This window comes from Acartia tonsa, chromosome 3 (genome assembly GCF_053477335.1).
Source record: "Acartia tonsa isolate MP-2025a chromosome 3, ASM5347733v1, whole genome shotgun sequence".
Classification (NCBI taxonomy): domain Eukaryota; kingdom Metazoa; phylum Arthropoda; class Copepoda; order Calanoida; family Acartiidae; genus Acartia; species Acartia tonsa.
The window spans coordinates 57,053,648-57,069,278 of record NC_137262.1 but is presented as its reverse complement, the minus strand read 5'-3'; the positions used below and the strand labels follow the sequence as shown (position 1 = coordinate 57,069,278).

The following is a 15,631-nucleotide window of genomic DNA, read 5'->3' as shown; positions in this document are numbered from 1 at the left end:
GATACTAATGCTGTAACCCAGAGATTGCATAAAAAAAACCTCGTGGTTTAAATAAAGTGGTTTAAACCAAAAAAACAAAACTTAAAAAAAAAAAACAAGGTGGGATGGTTAAAATGTTTTTTTTTAAATATTTATAAAAAGGTCTATTTTTACAGTTATATCTTTTCAATAACGTAAATAATACAGTAAATAACTGTCAGTCAGGGTTGTCAAATCGGGCGGGCGGTTTTGGGCTGCCCTTTTTCGGGTCCTTTTGGGCAGATTTGGGCACCCCCGTTTCGGGGGTGAGAAAAAGGGGGAGGGAGAAAATAGAGGGGAGGGGCAGGCCTATAATTTGGATATTATTAAAAAACCAAAAAAAACCTGGTTTTAAGCAAAAAAAAAAAAAAAAAACTGGTTTAAACCAAAAAAAGCAAACTGGTTTGTTCTTTAAAAAAAAACATGTTTTTTTCCATCTCTGCTGTAACCATTTAATAATAGTTTCATTGTTGATGATAACTACAACATGAAAAACTGAACGCCGATTAACAGAACAAAAACTATCAATATCGATTAATCTTGACATTAAAGTAAAAGAATAGAGGGGGCACTACTAACTATATGTAACTCTATTCATGGGGCGGGCAACCTGTGCCAAATTTCAATTGGGTTTTTGAATATCATCCAATAACGTCGGAAATATATACACAGCCAAGTCGCTATAAATGAACAGAAAGCAATTTGTTAACAAATGAAAAAGGTCCCCACCACTTGGACCCAGGTAGTTGTTTGGGTTATACATCTATACTTAAACAATTATTATCTTGGCTAAAAATTGGGTTACTTTCACTTTCTTTTTACCAACATTAATAAAATTAAAAATATTTAAATAAACTAAATTCGATTACATGAATATCGTTTGACAAAATAAATAAACTAATAATAAAAACAGTTTGATGGATAGGTATGTATTTGTGAACTTTAGTAATGATACAATTTTATTTAATACTTTTACATTTTACAAAACATTATAAATAAAAATATGAATATTATATTAGGACAAGGGAAATTATGTCCATAAGTAGCGCAGCAATTTCAAGAATGTTTGGTATCGCACGGTATAATTGACAGCTTTCAGGGGATATTAAAATGAAATATTGTAAGAATAAACCTGTTTTGTTATCCATGAGAAAACAAAATTTCGGTTTTTTTTTATACTTTTTTGACATTCGTTCAATATTGTCTATTATATGATGCTATACACGATTTCTCGGTAAAGCTGAAAACCGTTTTTAATCCAGCGGATATTAATCTGTTTCGAAGCCATAAGACCAAACATAATTTAACATTATACCTAATGGTTTTTATATATCGGACTCGGTAGGACAAACTAACCCTAATTATAGAATAATTTCGCTATAAAAAAATCATGACCGAAATTTGTACTAGAGTAATATGTTTTCTCGTATTCATTCGAATCCGGTGGATAGAAACCGGTTTTCATCCATACGAAAAAACTATGTCTAGCATCGTATTATATCCAGCTTTTTACGACTATAGAAATGTACAATCATAAGATTAAACCCAGTTTTATTAGCCCGTGCCTTCGGCATCTCGGGGCTAAAAAACTGGTTTTAATCTTATTATCCGCGGAAAGCTGTTTATAATACGATGCGAGAAATAACTATTCCGGTAAGGCTTCTAAACCGATTAATATCTGCTGGACAAGAACCAGTTCTCAGCCATAAAGAAAAATCATGTATAGCATCGCATTAGAGAGAGTTTTCTACGAATAATAAAAAAAAAAAAAATATACCACTTTGGATAGCGTGTGCCTTCAGACACTCGGGGCTAACAAAACTGGTTTTAATCTTCTATTTTTTTTTCATTTTAATATACAAGGAACGCTGTCTATAATGTGTTGCGATAAATAGATATTATTCTTCTTTCATTGATCTAGCCCTGAAGATAGTTGTACTTTACAAAAACAAATATGGCAGAATCCAAAGGTAGCTCAGCTGTAGAAAATCATTGAAAATTTAAGCAAGGGCTGGTGAAACCGAATATTTGGTAAATATTTCAAGAATAGAATCCTTACGAACTTGAATAGAATGACAATTTACCCATTTAAATTTTAAAAAAAGTTGAGTTAAGTTTTAAGAGGTTTTTAAAGGGTAGTACTAGTCATAGTTAGATAAAGTTATAATAAAACTTGGATTGATACTTTTGTTGGATTTGTTGTTCGAGAAAGAACGGAAATTGCTATGTATACCAAATCATTTAACTCTTGTAATGATGGGTTTGAGATCTTTACAAATAAGAGAATGGTTGATACAATAATCTTTCCAGTAATTAAATTGTGTTAAGTCTGCCTTTGGTAGCTTGTATTGGGATGTAGATTAAAATATTTGCTTCCCTCATTTTCTTAGAAAAACATATGATTTTGTCTAAGGGCTGAATAAAAATCAGCCAAAAATATTTAAAACAATGGTAATGCTTTTAATAATGTTACTGTTTTTTAGATGATTTATGCAATGATTTTTATAATAGGTATTCAAGTTTTTTTGTTGATATTATGCTTATCTTAAAAATTGTTTTGTTAACAGATGATTTTTGGACTTTTAATACAGTTTTATTGCGACTTTTAGTTGATCGGTATATGATATCTATAAAAAAATATTTCATGCATAATGAACTAAATGCCAACACAAGAGGACTAACAAATTTTGAAATATTACAGTTTTGAAACCAGACAACATAATATGAAAGATAATTAATTTAGTACAATTTTAAAGTCCCAGAATTAAGTCCCTAAACCTAGCAAGTTGAATAATTTACACGTATATACACAGGTATAGGACAATGAACGATAAATCAATTCCCCCACCCCTCCCTAATTATTATGTATGGAATTCTACTGTTATATTAATTTACCAGTCATTGTCCTATCCCTTACTTGATTACAAATAATAATTTATGTATCAGATCTCCATAGTTTGATAGTCTTATCACTGTCTAGGCTGGCGGATGCTATAATGTTCTCTGTGGGATGGCAGGCGGTGCACAGGACCACGTCTGTGTGCCCCTGCAGCTTTTGTACAATCTCCTTCGTCTGCAGGTTCCAGATGTACACAAAGTTGTCTTCGCTCCCAGAAACTATCCATTTTCCACCTTATTTTAAATAAAAACTTTAAATCTAAAATGAATAGGTATCTAGAATATATACATATGGATATAATGACAGGGTGATGGTTGACGTCAATTTAAGTTCCTAACATGGACAACATTTATAACGCAATAATCTGTAAAATTGTAAGATTTCAGTCAAATGCGCTTATTTGGTCAAACTGTTTTTAAATATGCTTTAAATCATTCTATGCGTTTGGTTAACATTAAGAACAGTTAGACTTAATGAGCGCATTTGACTGGACTTGACTTGCTCACAATTTTTTGGATTATTGCGTAAGCTACTATTCCCATTCTAAATCTTAATATTTTTAGGTTGGCTTGGGTAAAATCGAACCTTATCAGACAAGGAATCGACGAATATTGCATTGCATAAAACACGTAGTAGTACCTGTAACGCTAAAATTGGCAAAAATGCAGTATTTTTCATTCTTGTGGCCGGTGTACGTCTTCAAACATTTTCCTTTACTGTAGTCCCATAGTTTGAGAGTATTATCCAGGGTGGCCGCCAGGATATATTTACCTTAATAACATGTATATTAGACCGACTCAAAATGCAAACGAATTTGGCGCGCAATTCTAACCAATTTCTTTTTTGATAATATGACTATTGATACCAAAAAAGTGTTCTGGTACCTTTTTTTCAGCAATATGTCAATTCCGATTTTCACAAAAAAAAAGGGGAAGGGTCCCCCATGGGGGAGAAATTTCATTTTCTTTCAAAATATGGCTTTATATGCCTTCCTGAATTCGTCTTAAAGAGTAGATTAAGAATCAAAAAACTATTTTTGAAAATATTGACCCTATCAAAAGTTATCCTCAAATAACCGTCAAAATCAGCTGATACAGAGTAGAATGATGTGTGTATGTCCGTGAGTCAATCTGTAGCTTATGATTTCAGTAACCGATAAACCGAATGGAATATATATATTGCAACTGCGGTAGTTTTAAGCTATTTTCTTGGAAGTGGGGTAACTCCAACCCCCTAAAACAGAAAATATGGCCCTACCAAGAAATCTTTTTAAAATAAAAAACAAATAAGGGGGTGGGGGAACTCCCAACACACAATTGGGTTGTGGAAAATTAGATAGATAAACAAAAAATATAGAATCAGAAACAATAGATGGATACATACCATTGGGTGAGAACTTGACAAAGCTAACTGGTGGATTATCATCGTCTATAAGGGTTTTCAAACACTGACCAGACGCTGTGTCCCATATTCTGTACACATTTTTATAGTTTATACATAGATAAGTTGGTTATAGGAATTTTCACAACAAGTTTAAGAAGCTTATCTCACATATATAAATTTTCTCCCCTGGAGCATTAATAAAAAAATTTATTATGATTCAAGGACAGTAATGTACTAGTTTTATATTTTCCCTCAGTCCCTTTTAACATGCCCAACAATGTAAGAGGAGCAGCCGCTCGTAAAGTGTAAAGAATAAATGAATAACCCAGACAACTAACTGGCCCAAGAGGTGCTACTAGCAAATTGCTTTCTGCTCTTTTCTAGCAACTTGGCTGTTTTTAAACTAATATTTACGACGCATTTGGCTGATATTCTAAGATCCAATCAAAAGTCGGCACAGGGTACCTTCTACCTCGAAGGTAGAGTTACATATAACCCGTCTATTCTTTTGCTTTAATGTATAAACACAATCCTGCAAAGGCCATCATAGCTTCCAGAAACAATGAGACTGCCATCTCTGTTGAAATGAACAGCGCTTACAGGATCAGAGTGCGCAGGCAGCGTTTTCAAACATTTTCCTAGAAAATAAGCAAGGATAATAACACCTATAATAAATTGTCATAAATTGACAATTGTCAATGTGTGTTCGTTTAATATTTCCACTATAATCTTTGAAACGATAAAGTAAGACAATTAAAGTTATAGAATAAATGTTCATTAAATAGAGGAATCTTTTTCTGGTGCCTATCTTTAATAGGAGCTGAGTTCGCTTTAGAAAGTTAATTGTCACCTAGAGCGTTACCGATGGGTCGACAGAAGTTAATAATACCTTATGATGTAGACAAACTTCACAAAAAAAACAGCATTATAACTTTAATAGCAGCTGAGAAAATTAAGTTTCCTTTTAGAAGAGCTTACTGAACGACCGGAATTTCGAATTAAAAAGTGGTTTACTAATGAAAGTAAACGGCAGTGATGTTATGACGTACATGTCTTAATTATAAAAAGCATCGCTATAATAAACAAATAAAGGTACTAAGAAAGAGAGGGAATGTCTGATTGAGCCAATAGGAGAATCGCATCGGAATTTACATTGGATCTCATTGGTTGAAATTATGTACACATTTTCCTACGAAGGCATGTTTTTTTTCATTTCATACATACATAAAAGTCAGCTGTTAACAGTATATTTTCTTAGTAGAAAGCTTTGCGGAATCAGAATTAATTGCCCAAAAATTTCGTTTACAATTTGAAAGCTTGAAACAAAGTTGGATTCTTAAAAAAAAAGTTAGGCTGGCAACTCGCTGGTGAGGCAAAATTATTTTTGTGAAAAATCCTCCAAAATCGAATAAAAAAATTTACAAAAATGAAATAAAATCTTAAGAGGGTTATTAACATATGATTTTGTTTAATTTTTGTAGATTTTTAATGTGCTTTTGGATGATTTTTCACAAAAATAATTTTGCCTCACTATCGAATAGCGAGTCTATCATTTTTTAAGAATCCACATCAGCTTGAGTCGAAAGTAAACAATACTTTTGTCTGCTAGGAATGTTCTCTCTTAGATTTGACGAAAAAAGGGTTCAGAATATTCTTCTACTCTTCTATTTCTATTAATAAACAGAAAGAAGTACCTGTCCTAACATCCCATATTTTGACAGACTCGTCAAAGGACCCAGAAACGACCAGGTTGGATTGAGGGTTGAAGTTGCAACAAAACGCGTAGTTGGAGTGTCCTTTCAATGTCTTCAAACATTTACCAGAACTAGATAAAAAATTATTATGATGTACTTTCCTTTTATAAAAATAAACGAAGACGAAGAAAGTCCCTCAAAAAATCAGCATGTTACGTCATAAAAACGAGGGTTTATCCATCTCTTTTAGGGGTTTTCTTCCCCACTCCCCCTCTCCACAACCCTCATTTTTATGGCGTCATTGAGGGACTTTCTTCGTCTTCTAATAAACAAATTATAATGAAAGACATGTAATTTTTTGCATAGAGGAAAAATAATGATTTGAGCTTGTGTGCAATGATTAAAACATTTCTGTAAGGTAATGATTAAAGGACCTTTGAAAAAAAAAATTGGATTTACCAGTCGTAAATTTCGATCATTGAATTTTTGTTTTTACAAATAACGTATGAATTCGGATTTTCCTAGATGGATTTTACCAAATCAGAACTAAAAATTGTAATTTTTTTAAAATTCTTAATGTTAATGAAAAAAAACCAGAATTATTTATAGAAAAGACGTAGCAACCAAAAACAAGCGATAGGTCAATAAAAGATAAATAAACTCCCTGCAGGGTTTCTGACTTTTAAATAGGTATAAGTTTCTGTATTCCAGGGATCTCAAGAGGTATAACCCCAAATGATAATAAACAAAGTTACCCAATTCTTAAAATTAATATAACTGTTAGAAAACTTTGTGGATGCATCATTCTAGTATGAAACCAAACTATCAAAATTTTAAAAAAAAGTACCCAAAGTTTTATAGCCAGCTAATAAGATAACGTATTAAAGAAAACTGACCTTAGCTCCCATATTTTGAGAGTTTTATCATCACTAGCGGACACAAGGAGCCTGCTGTCACTGGACCAGGCCACATCACTAATACCCAGCTTGTGTCCAGATATGGTCTTCTCAAATTTACCATCATAAGCTCCCCATACCTATAGTAGATAGATAGATATATAGTATATAGTGGACCAGGCCACTTCACTAATACCAAGCTTGTGTCCAGATATGGTCTTCTCAAATTTACCATCATATGCTCCCCATACCTATAGTAGATAGATAGATAGATAGTATATAGTGGACCATGTCACTTCACTAATACCCAGCTTGTGTCCAGATATGGTCTTCTCAAATTTACCATCATAAGCTCCCCATACCTATAGTAGATAGATAGATAGATAGATAGATGATAGTATATAGTGGACCAGGCCACTTCACTGATACCCAGCTTGTGTCCAGATATGGTCTTCTCAAATTTACCATCATAAGCTCCCCATACCTATGGTAGATAGATAGATAGTATATAGTGGACCAGGCCACTTCACTAATACCCAGCTTGTGTCCAGATATTCTCAAATTTACCACCATAAGCTCCCCATACCTATAGTAGATAGATAGATAGATAGTATATAGTGGACCAGGCCACTTCACTGATACCCAGCCTGTGTCCTGATATGGTCTTCTCAAATTTACCATCATAAGCTCCCCATACCTATAGTAGATAGATAGATAGATAGTAAATAGTGGACCATGCCACTTCACTGATACCCAGCTTGTGTCCAGATATGGTCTTCTCAAATTTACCATCATAAGCTCCCCATACCTATAGTAGATAGATAGATAGATAGTAAATAGTGGACCATGCCACTTCACTGATACCCAGCTTGTGTCCAGATATGGTCTTCTCAAATTTACCATCATAAGCTCCCCATACCTAAAGTAGATAGATAGATAGTATATAGTGGACCAGGCCACATCACTTATACCAAGCTTGTGTCCAGATATGGTCTTCTCAAATTTACCATCATAAGCTACCTGTAATGTATACCTAGATAATAAATATTAAATGGTGTTTTCAAGTCATTTCACACAAAGAGACTTTTGAGCACTAATACTTTCAAAGTAAACTGAAAATAGAGGTAGTTTTTTTTTCCTACAACCCCTTTTCCTTTTACATGTTTTTCAAAAATGGTGGCGGCGTTTCAGCAAGGTATTCTGTATGAGAGCACTTGTAATCATGCTATAAATCTATAATACAAAGTAGAATGATGTCTGTCCGTCCGTCCGTCTAAAGCTTAAGATCTCGGTAACCACTGAACCGATTGGATTCTACTTTTCATATTTTTTGTTAATTTTAATGTTTTTTATGTTTTTATATATTTTTATCAATTTTTATATTTTCAATTATTTTTCTTCTTTTTAAATTTTTTTTCTTCTTTTAAACTTTGTTTTATCAAATTCAAAAAGATTGTGAAAACTTCCTTCTCTTGTAGGTTACTCTTATCTAAAAAAATTCTTATAAAAAAAACAGCGAATCACTGAATTTTAATCAAGTGATTACCTTATTTTTCATTAAAATAAAATAAAAACAATATTCTTATATAAATATATTCTCACATTTTGGTATAATAAATAAAATATTGGTCACAATCATTGAATGCGAAAATAATCAGGAATAAAGGGATAGTGCCATCCCCCTCCCCCCAATATAATGGATTTAGTATTACTAATTTTAATGTTCTCTACTAAAGTGTAACACACAGCAGGCTAAAATAAAGATACCCTTCCTCCATCCCATTTAAGCCATCCACTCCACTCCTACTTAAAGAACGAATTGACCAATAGATAACAGAGGAAATAGCAACCTTAATTGACGACAATTTTCCCATTGTCATAAAATCCACGTATATTCTACATCCATTCCCAATATAAACAAGTTAAAACATCATTGATACTTAACCCAACGGGTGACATTCATGGAAAAGAAATGGAGGAATGCCCTGGCCAATACAAAGGCCCAAACAAATACAATTAAATGTCGTGCCAACATATGGTTGGTTGTCTGCTCGGTATTACTTCACTATTGGATTTATTATTACTTGAATCTTATAATGTCCTCTAAAAAAGTGAACCTTGTAGCAGGATGAAATAACGACCCGTCCTCCTTTACTCCATTTCCTATCCTCCTACTGGATAAACAGACTGACCAATAAATGACAGGGGAAATAGCAACCTAAATTGACGAAAAATTTTCCCCTGTCACATTATCCAATGTATAATCTACAACTATTATTTTACCTAATAAGCAGACCGTTAAAACATAATAGAAGACATGCTATCCTTAGCTGTTGAACTTGACACATTAAAAGTAAAAGGTATTGTACTTTTAAAATTAAGAAATTAATGTATCCCTGTGTCCATGAGAAGTAAATCAATGACAAGTGGGCCTCATAAATAAATAGAATCAAAGTACATTGCATAGATCATAGTTCAGGCAAAATCTTTAAAACGTCAATGAACCAGATTTCAGACCTCCCTTAAATTTTTTTTTGGAAGATGGAAATTAAATTTTTATAGATATATTTATTTTTGTATGGTTAACCTCACCCCACCCTCTCCTCGACACTTTGGAAAGAGCACAATCCCAATAATTAAGTTAAAATTATATTTCAACAAAGGTTTTTTTGGTGAAAAAACAATCTAATTTAGCTTTAGGTTGCATCTTGATATTTAAGGCCAATTTCTTACCCTCCTTACTAATTTCTGCGTAGAAAAATCTTTTTTTATGTATTTCATTACAAAAATTGTCGAAACAAGTATTCTTTATTGATAAACACAAAATAAAGTAATGGAAATAGAAATAAGAAGGTAGTTGACTTGTGTTTTATTTATACACGTGATTTAATGCAACTATTTGTACTTTACCAGAGATATATATTGATTATTTTCAATTAAAATCAAAGTTTTGTGGTAATGATTTAGTCTGCTGCCTTTTTCTACAAACTGTCTAATTATAGGTCCTATATAGTGCACTAGTGACTGTGCCCCTAGCATCTAGGGGCCCTATATAAGATTGAAAAATTAGCCTAAATCCGCCCCAAGAATAATATCTTAAAATAAAATAGCCTAAAATCATTAATGGACTTGGTGAAGATTCCCTAGATTGGAGATCTCAATCGGTTCAGCAGTAGTCATCTAAATCTTTAGCTTAAAACAAGAAAATTTCACTTAGGATATCTAATAACTAGTCATCTATCTATGCATCTATGCGCTATTAATCCATATTTTATATACTTGTAAAATAATAGTTCATACTACCTATTGGTCTAGAGTACATTTCTATCCATCTATATATCCATTTATCTATCTATCTTCTATCTATCCACCAATCTACCAGTGTATCTCACCTTTATTAGTTTATCAGCCGAGCTGCTCGCTAACCACTCTCCATTCGGACTGAACTTTATAGAACTCACAGCCTATTTTTTAAAATGAGTGTTCATCCAAAATTGCTAGGTAATTTACAGGAAAATTCAAAATCATATTTTATCACATTAATCTTCTGCAGTAAAATGAAAAATATAAGATAAAACTAGAAGACAATTTTGTCTTTTTTCAATGAGGACTGAAATATATACGAAAAAAAAAGATATGCCAATTTAAAAAGTGTTACACACGGACAGAAAATATGAAGTAAAAAATATATGCATAAAAAGAATCATAAAAGAACTAGATGTCAGTAAAACAAAAGGGATAGTTGTATGCAGTGCATTTCAGAAGAAAAAAATTCAAGCAAAAGTTACAAATCTACCCACAAACTTTTTAATTTTGTATTACAATAAATAACAAGCAATTAGTATAGACATCACTATATTAGTCGTCATGCTATTTGTGAAAATAAGCTAGGGTAAGGGGGGGGAAATTTCGGTTTTTTTTCGGTTTTTTTGAAAAAAAATGGGGTAAATATTAATATTTTCAAATGAAACCAAGACCAGTAGAAAGCTTACGGAAAGGACTATCAGGTCCTAAAAGGACATTATCCTAGGACTTTTAGAAGTTTGCCGAAATTGACCGCAAAAAAGTTACCGATATTTCCCCACCACCGGGGGAAATATCGGTAATTTTTTTCAACCTAAAAAAAATCGATGAAAAACGGCCAAACGGCCAGTCGAACATAAATAATCATAATTAGTATAGGTTATAGGGATTATCCACAAAAAGTTTCATAGTGATCGGACTATTCCTTCTATGTTAAAAATGAATTTTTTTGAAAGACACGAATTTTCGATTTTTTTTTTCGAAAAATTTTTTTTAAAAAACTTAAAATTAATATAAGAAAAAAACGTATTTTATTACTTTTTAGGCCTGATCCTAAAAAAGCTCACATTGAACTATAGATTTAGCCCAAAAAAACATGAAAATTGATTAAAAATTGACCTCAAAAATTGAATTTGAAGCAAAAGTGTCATCTTTGCAAAAAATCTTGACTACATTTTAACCTTAAAAAAATCTATGAAAAAAGGCCAAAAGACCAAACAAGCGTAATAAATCATAATTAGTATAGGTGATTGGGATTAACCACAAAAAAATTCATAAAGATCGGACTATTCCTCCTATGTCAAAAATATTTTTTTTTTCAAAGGACCAGAAATTTTGATTTTTTCCTCGCAAAATTTTGATTCAAAAAATAAAATTAATTTTTTTTTTGTTTTTTATCTGTTCTATTCATTTTTAGGCCTAATTCTTAAAAAGTCCATATGGAATAATAGATTTGACAAAAGAAAACATAAAAACATGACCTTAAAAGTTGAATTTTAATTTCTTTTGAAATTACCGATTTTTCCCCCGGCGCCAACTTTGGTCATTTTTGAAAAAAATATTAACCCGATTTTAAAGCTCTCAACGGATTTGGAAAAAGCGGGCAATTTCTAGTTCAAAAAGTTTTTCAGATCAGCTCTAGGTCTTACCAATTTTTGTGTAGGTCGATCTTTACACACCTACTAAAAAATTTTTGGAAAAAAAAAATTTTTTGTCCGACTTTGAGACCCAATAAGTACCCTTAATATTCATCTCACAAAAAAATCATTTTATACTTTTTTGTAGGCAATTTAATAAGGAACAAATTTGCTTTTATGTTTTTTTTCTGTCATTTGAAAGGAACATGGAGAAAAAGGTCATTTAATGAAGGTAGGTCGAAATTACCGAGAATAGCCCCTTACCGAAACTTCCCCCCCCTTACCCTAGTATTTAATATAAATTGCATTTATCACAAAATGCGATTTTTAAGTCTTAATATTTTAAAAACTACGTGGTAAATATTAAAATTCTTTAAAATATATGCCATATAGTTGTAATTTAAACCATTGACCAGGTAAAAATATGCAGTTCACTAAATTAAGTTCAAATGCATTTCGTGCAACTACCCCTTTTAAAATATTTGATAGTTTTAAATGAACACTCATAGTATAACCTTGTTGTGTCCGGCTAATGTGAACTTGAGTTGATAATTTGGCTTCAGATTTGACTGGGATTTACTGGCGGGAGGGGCTGATGGGTTACCTGACCCCGTACCTATGGTGTCAGAGTTAGCAAGTTGTGTTGCAATCAGGGATATTAGGGGATAAGACAATGGAGGATAAATTGGTTAACATTCCAGATGATGATAAATAAGATTATTCCTAATAGAGATTAAAGTCATTGGTTTGAAAGTTTGAGCCCTAGTAGTTTCTAACCAACAAATCAAAGTTTAATAAAAGTGTTTGGGTACCAGTGTAATTAATAGTCCAATGTCCCCTCCCTCCCTGAAAAGGACGTAAAACAACGATAAAAGGGGAAAAGACTTAACTAACAAAAAAAGAAATAAAACATGTAGGGTAAAGCGGGGCGAACTCGGTCTTTTTTTCGGTTTTTTGAACCTGCAAATCGTAAAAATTATTTTTTTTAAATGGGACCAAGACCAGTAGAAAGATCTCGGAAAAGTCGATCAGGTCCTAAAGGGACGTAAACCTAGGACATTGGGAAGTTTGTCAAAATTGATCTCTAAAATGGCACCGACTTCGCCCCGCCTTGAGGCGAAGTCGGTAGGGCATTTTCAAGCTTCAAAAAATCGATGACGTATTGATTTTATTACAGCATGCCCAAAAGGTAAAAGTTGCTAAATGTAATAAAGAGTATGCACAAAAAAATTTATTAAGATAGGTCAATTTTTTCTACCAAAAAAAATAATTTTTCCGAAGTACGCGAAATTTGACTTTTTTTTTCGAAAATTTTTTTGATAAAAAACATAAAAATACTACTAGAAAAAATAACTTTTTATGACTTTAAAGGCCTGATCCTTAAAATTCAGGCAATTTTGAATAGATTTGGCCAAAAAAAATTAGTTCTATTAGCAAAATTTCCTAAAAAAATCAAGTTGAAAAAAAGAGAAAAGTTTGGCAAAATCTGTGGTCGATTTTCCAGCTTCATAAAACCTATGACATAGTGATTTAATTACAGCATGCCCTAAAGGTTAAAGTTGCTAAATGTAATAAAGAGCATTCCCAAAAAAAATTATGAAGATCAGACAATTTTTTCTACAAAAAAAAATAAATTTTTTCTAAGTACGAGAAATTTGACTTTTTTTCTCGAAAATTTCACTTTTTTATATAAAATTGAAAAAGTTAGTATAAAAAGTGAAAAAACCGAATTCGCCCCGCTTCACTTTTAGTCGATTTAAGAAAAAACTATTCAAGCTTTTTTAAAGTTTTAAACGGAAATGGATAGCCTAATAGATTCTTAATAAGTCCCCTGAAGACGTCTAAGCTCTAGCTCTTACCAGTTTTTGTCCAACTTACCGTTTCTCCGACCGAAGCAAAAAAATCGAAAAAAAAATTTTTTGTCGTCCGACTTTAAGACCCAATAAGTACCCTAAAAATTCATCTCACAAAAATTTCATTTTATACTTTTTTGTAGGCAATTTAATAAGGAACAAATTTGATTTTATGTTTTTTTCTGTCAGTCGATTAGAACATGGAGAAAAATGTCATTTAATGAAGGTGGTCAAAAAAATACCGACTTCACCTCAAAACCGAGATCGCCCCGCTTTACCCTAGGTAATAAATATGTAAATCCATACATTTGTGGAATAAAACAGGAAAATAAATCACAAATATGATAAGCAAAAAAAAACAAGAGGAGAAACAGCATTACAGACAAACAAACCAGCAAGACTTATATGGTAGTTTTGCTACTGGCAAATGTATTTTTATCCTTATAATAAAGTAACAGGATGTTTGTTTGTCTGTCTGTTTGTTTGTACCGAAGGATCTCGCTAACGATTTTTTTACTTTTACGTAGAGTTCAACGCAACATATATTATACATCAACGTAACATAGACATATTTGAAATGCCACTAGAGGCATCTAGACTTGACTATCAACTTGATAACTTTGCCTGGTCCCGAAGCCATTTTGAAAACTGTTTTTAAATAAAATCACAATTAAGTGTTCCGAAGATTTTTGTTTATTTCACTTGGAAGATTTTTAAATCTCACACTACTTGGTTTTTAATTTCTGAGACATCAATTTTAATCACTATTTGAATAGCATTCTTCTCTGAAATATAATAAAACATATTTATAATAGGTAATAATGAATTTAATAGTTATTTTGGGAAATGTCTGTTTCGTGACTTTGCCTCTTAAGGGGCATTTCGGCGTATTTTCACAACTAGAAATAGGAGAAAGGCTACTGTGAAAATCAACGAAACGCCCCTTAAGAGGCGATTAAATGAAACTGGTAATACCCGTAATCATTTTTATAAATGCTTTTAGTTATTACATAAATAATTATAAAAAAAAGTCTTCTAGATTTAGAAGATATTAAGTTGTTTTTAAGCGTATTTGTTAGTTTTTCAGGTACAAAAAATCACAAAATGTTAATGAATTCATAATATTTTACGTTAATGGATAGCAGCATATTGAAATAGCTTATTCTTAAGATGTAAAATATAGTTGGATTCTTAAAAACAAGCATTTTTACTATTAAAAATTTAGAATCTTAAATTCATAAAATATTTCCTTTTTAACAGGACTCTAATACCCTAGGCTTTAAAAACTATATAATATATAATATTTTCTCTAAATAGGATCTATGATGGGGAAAAAACACAATAGCTATTCCAAAACACAACAATTCATTTATATAAATAACTAGATGTTATATTTTCAAGATGTAAAAGGAATAGTATTAATGTTTACATAGCTAGGATGACACTGACAGTTAAAACGCTTACTTAGCTTTGATACTAGACTAATAAGTTATAGACTTAACATATAAACATTAAGTAACTTAAGTGGAAGACAAATTGTTGTATAAATGTACATATTTTTAATTCTTTTTATTCATTCAGGGAGGGGACTATAATTTTAACTAGTACCCAAAGATTAAAAATACATTATTTGTTTTAAAAACTTCGAGTACTTGTATGGTTATTCTGATTGGTTGGTTAAAATCGTGTAGTGTCCGCACTTTTTTCAACTATTAAGGGGGGGGGGGGGGGCGAAAGTGACACTTTTTGAAACCAAAACTAAAAGTCAAAGGAACTCAACTAAAAAAAGAGTTACAGGTCTGACATTTTGCATGGCAGTTGCTTTATAGGGGTACAGTATGGAACTGTGAAGAAACGGTGTCGCAACCGCCGAAAACCGCCGAGAAAAGGCAAAAAAAATTTCGGCGGGAAACGGTGGTTTTCGGCGGTTGCGCCGCCGTTTCTTCAC

The 15,631-nt window shown here is 32.0% G+C and overlaps 1 protein-coding gene across 3 annotated transcripts; it reads right to left on the bottom strand.

Moving 5' to 3' along the window:
* Nucleotides 1–931: 931 nt before the first annotated feature.
* On the bottom strand, nt 932–14,472 carry wds (WD repeat-containing protein wds). 3 transcript variants are annotated; one of them, XR_013877830.1, is made up of 11 exons: nt 14,308–14,472; nt 12,346–12,446; nt 10,283–10,354; nt 6,891–7,030; nt 5,995–6,125; nt 4,836–4,938; nt 4,301–4,392; nt 3,557–3,688; nt 2,936–3,150; nt 1,879–1,941; nt 932–1,110 (listed from the first exon to the last, which is right to left on the bottom strand). XR_013877830.1 is itself a non-coding variant. In XM_080154627.1 (10 exons), the coding sequence occupies exons 1-9, from the start codon at nt 14,321–14,323 to the stop codon at nt 2,954–2,956; spliced, it is 984 nt and encodes a 327-aa protein (XP_080010753.1). In that variant the 5' UTR covers nt 14,324–14,472; the 3' UTR covers nt 932–1,941; nt 2,936–2,953. The 3 variants fall into 3 exon arrangements, 2 of the variants coding, with proteins under 2 accessions (XP_080010753.1, XP_080010752.1); XM_080154627.1 differs by having other exon boundaries at nt 932–1,941; XM_080154626.1 differs by lacking the exons at nt 932–1,110; nt 1,879–1,941 and having other exon boundaries at nt 2,458–3,150.
* Between the last annotated feature and the right edge of the window lie 1,159 nt (nt 14,473–15,631).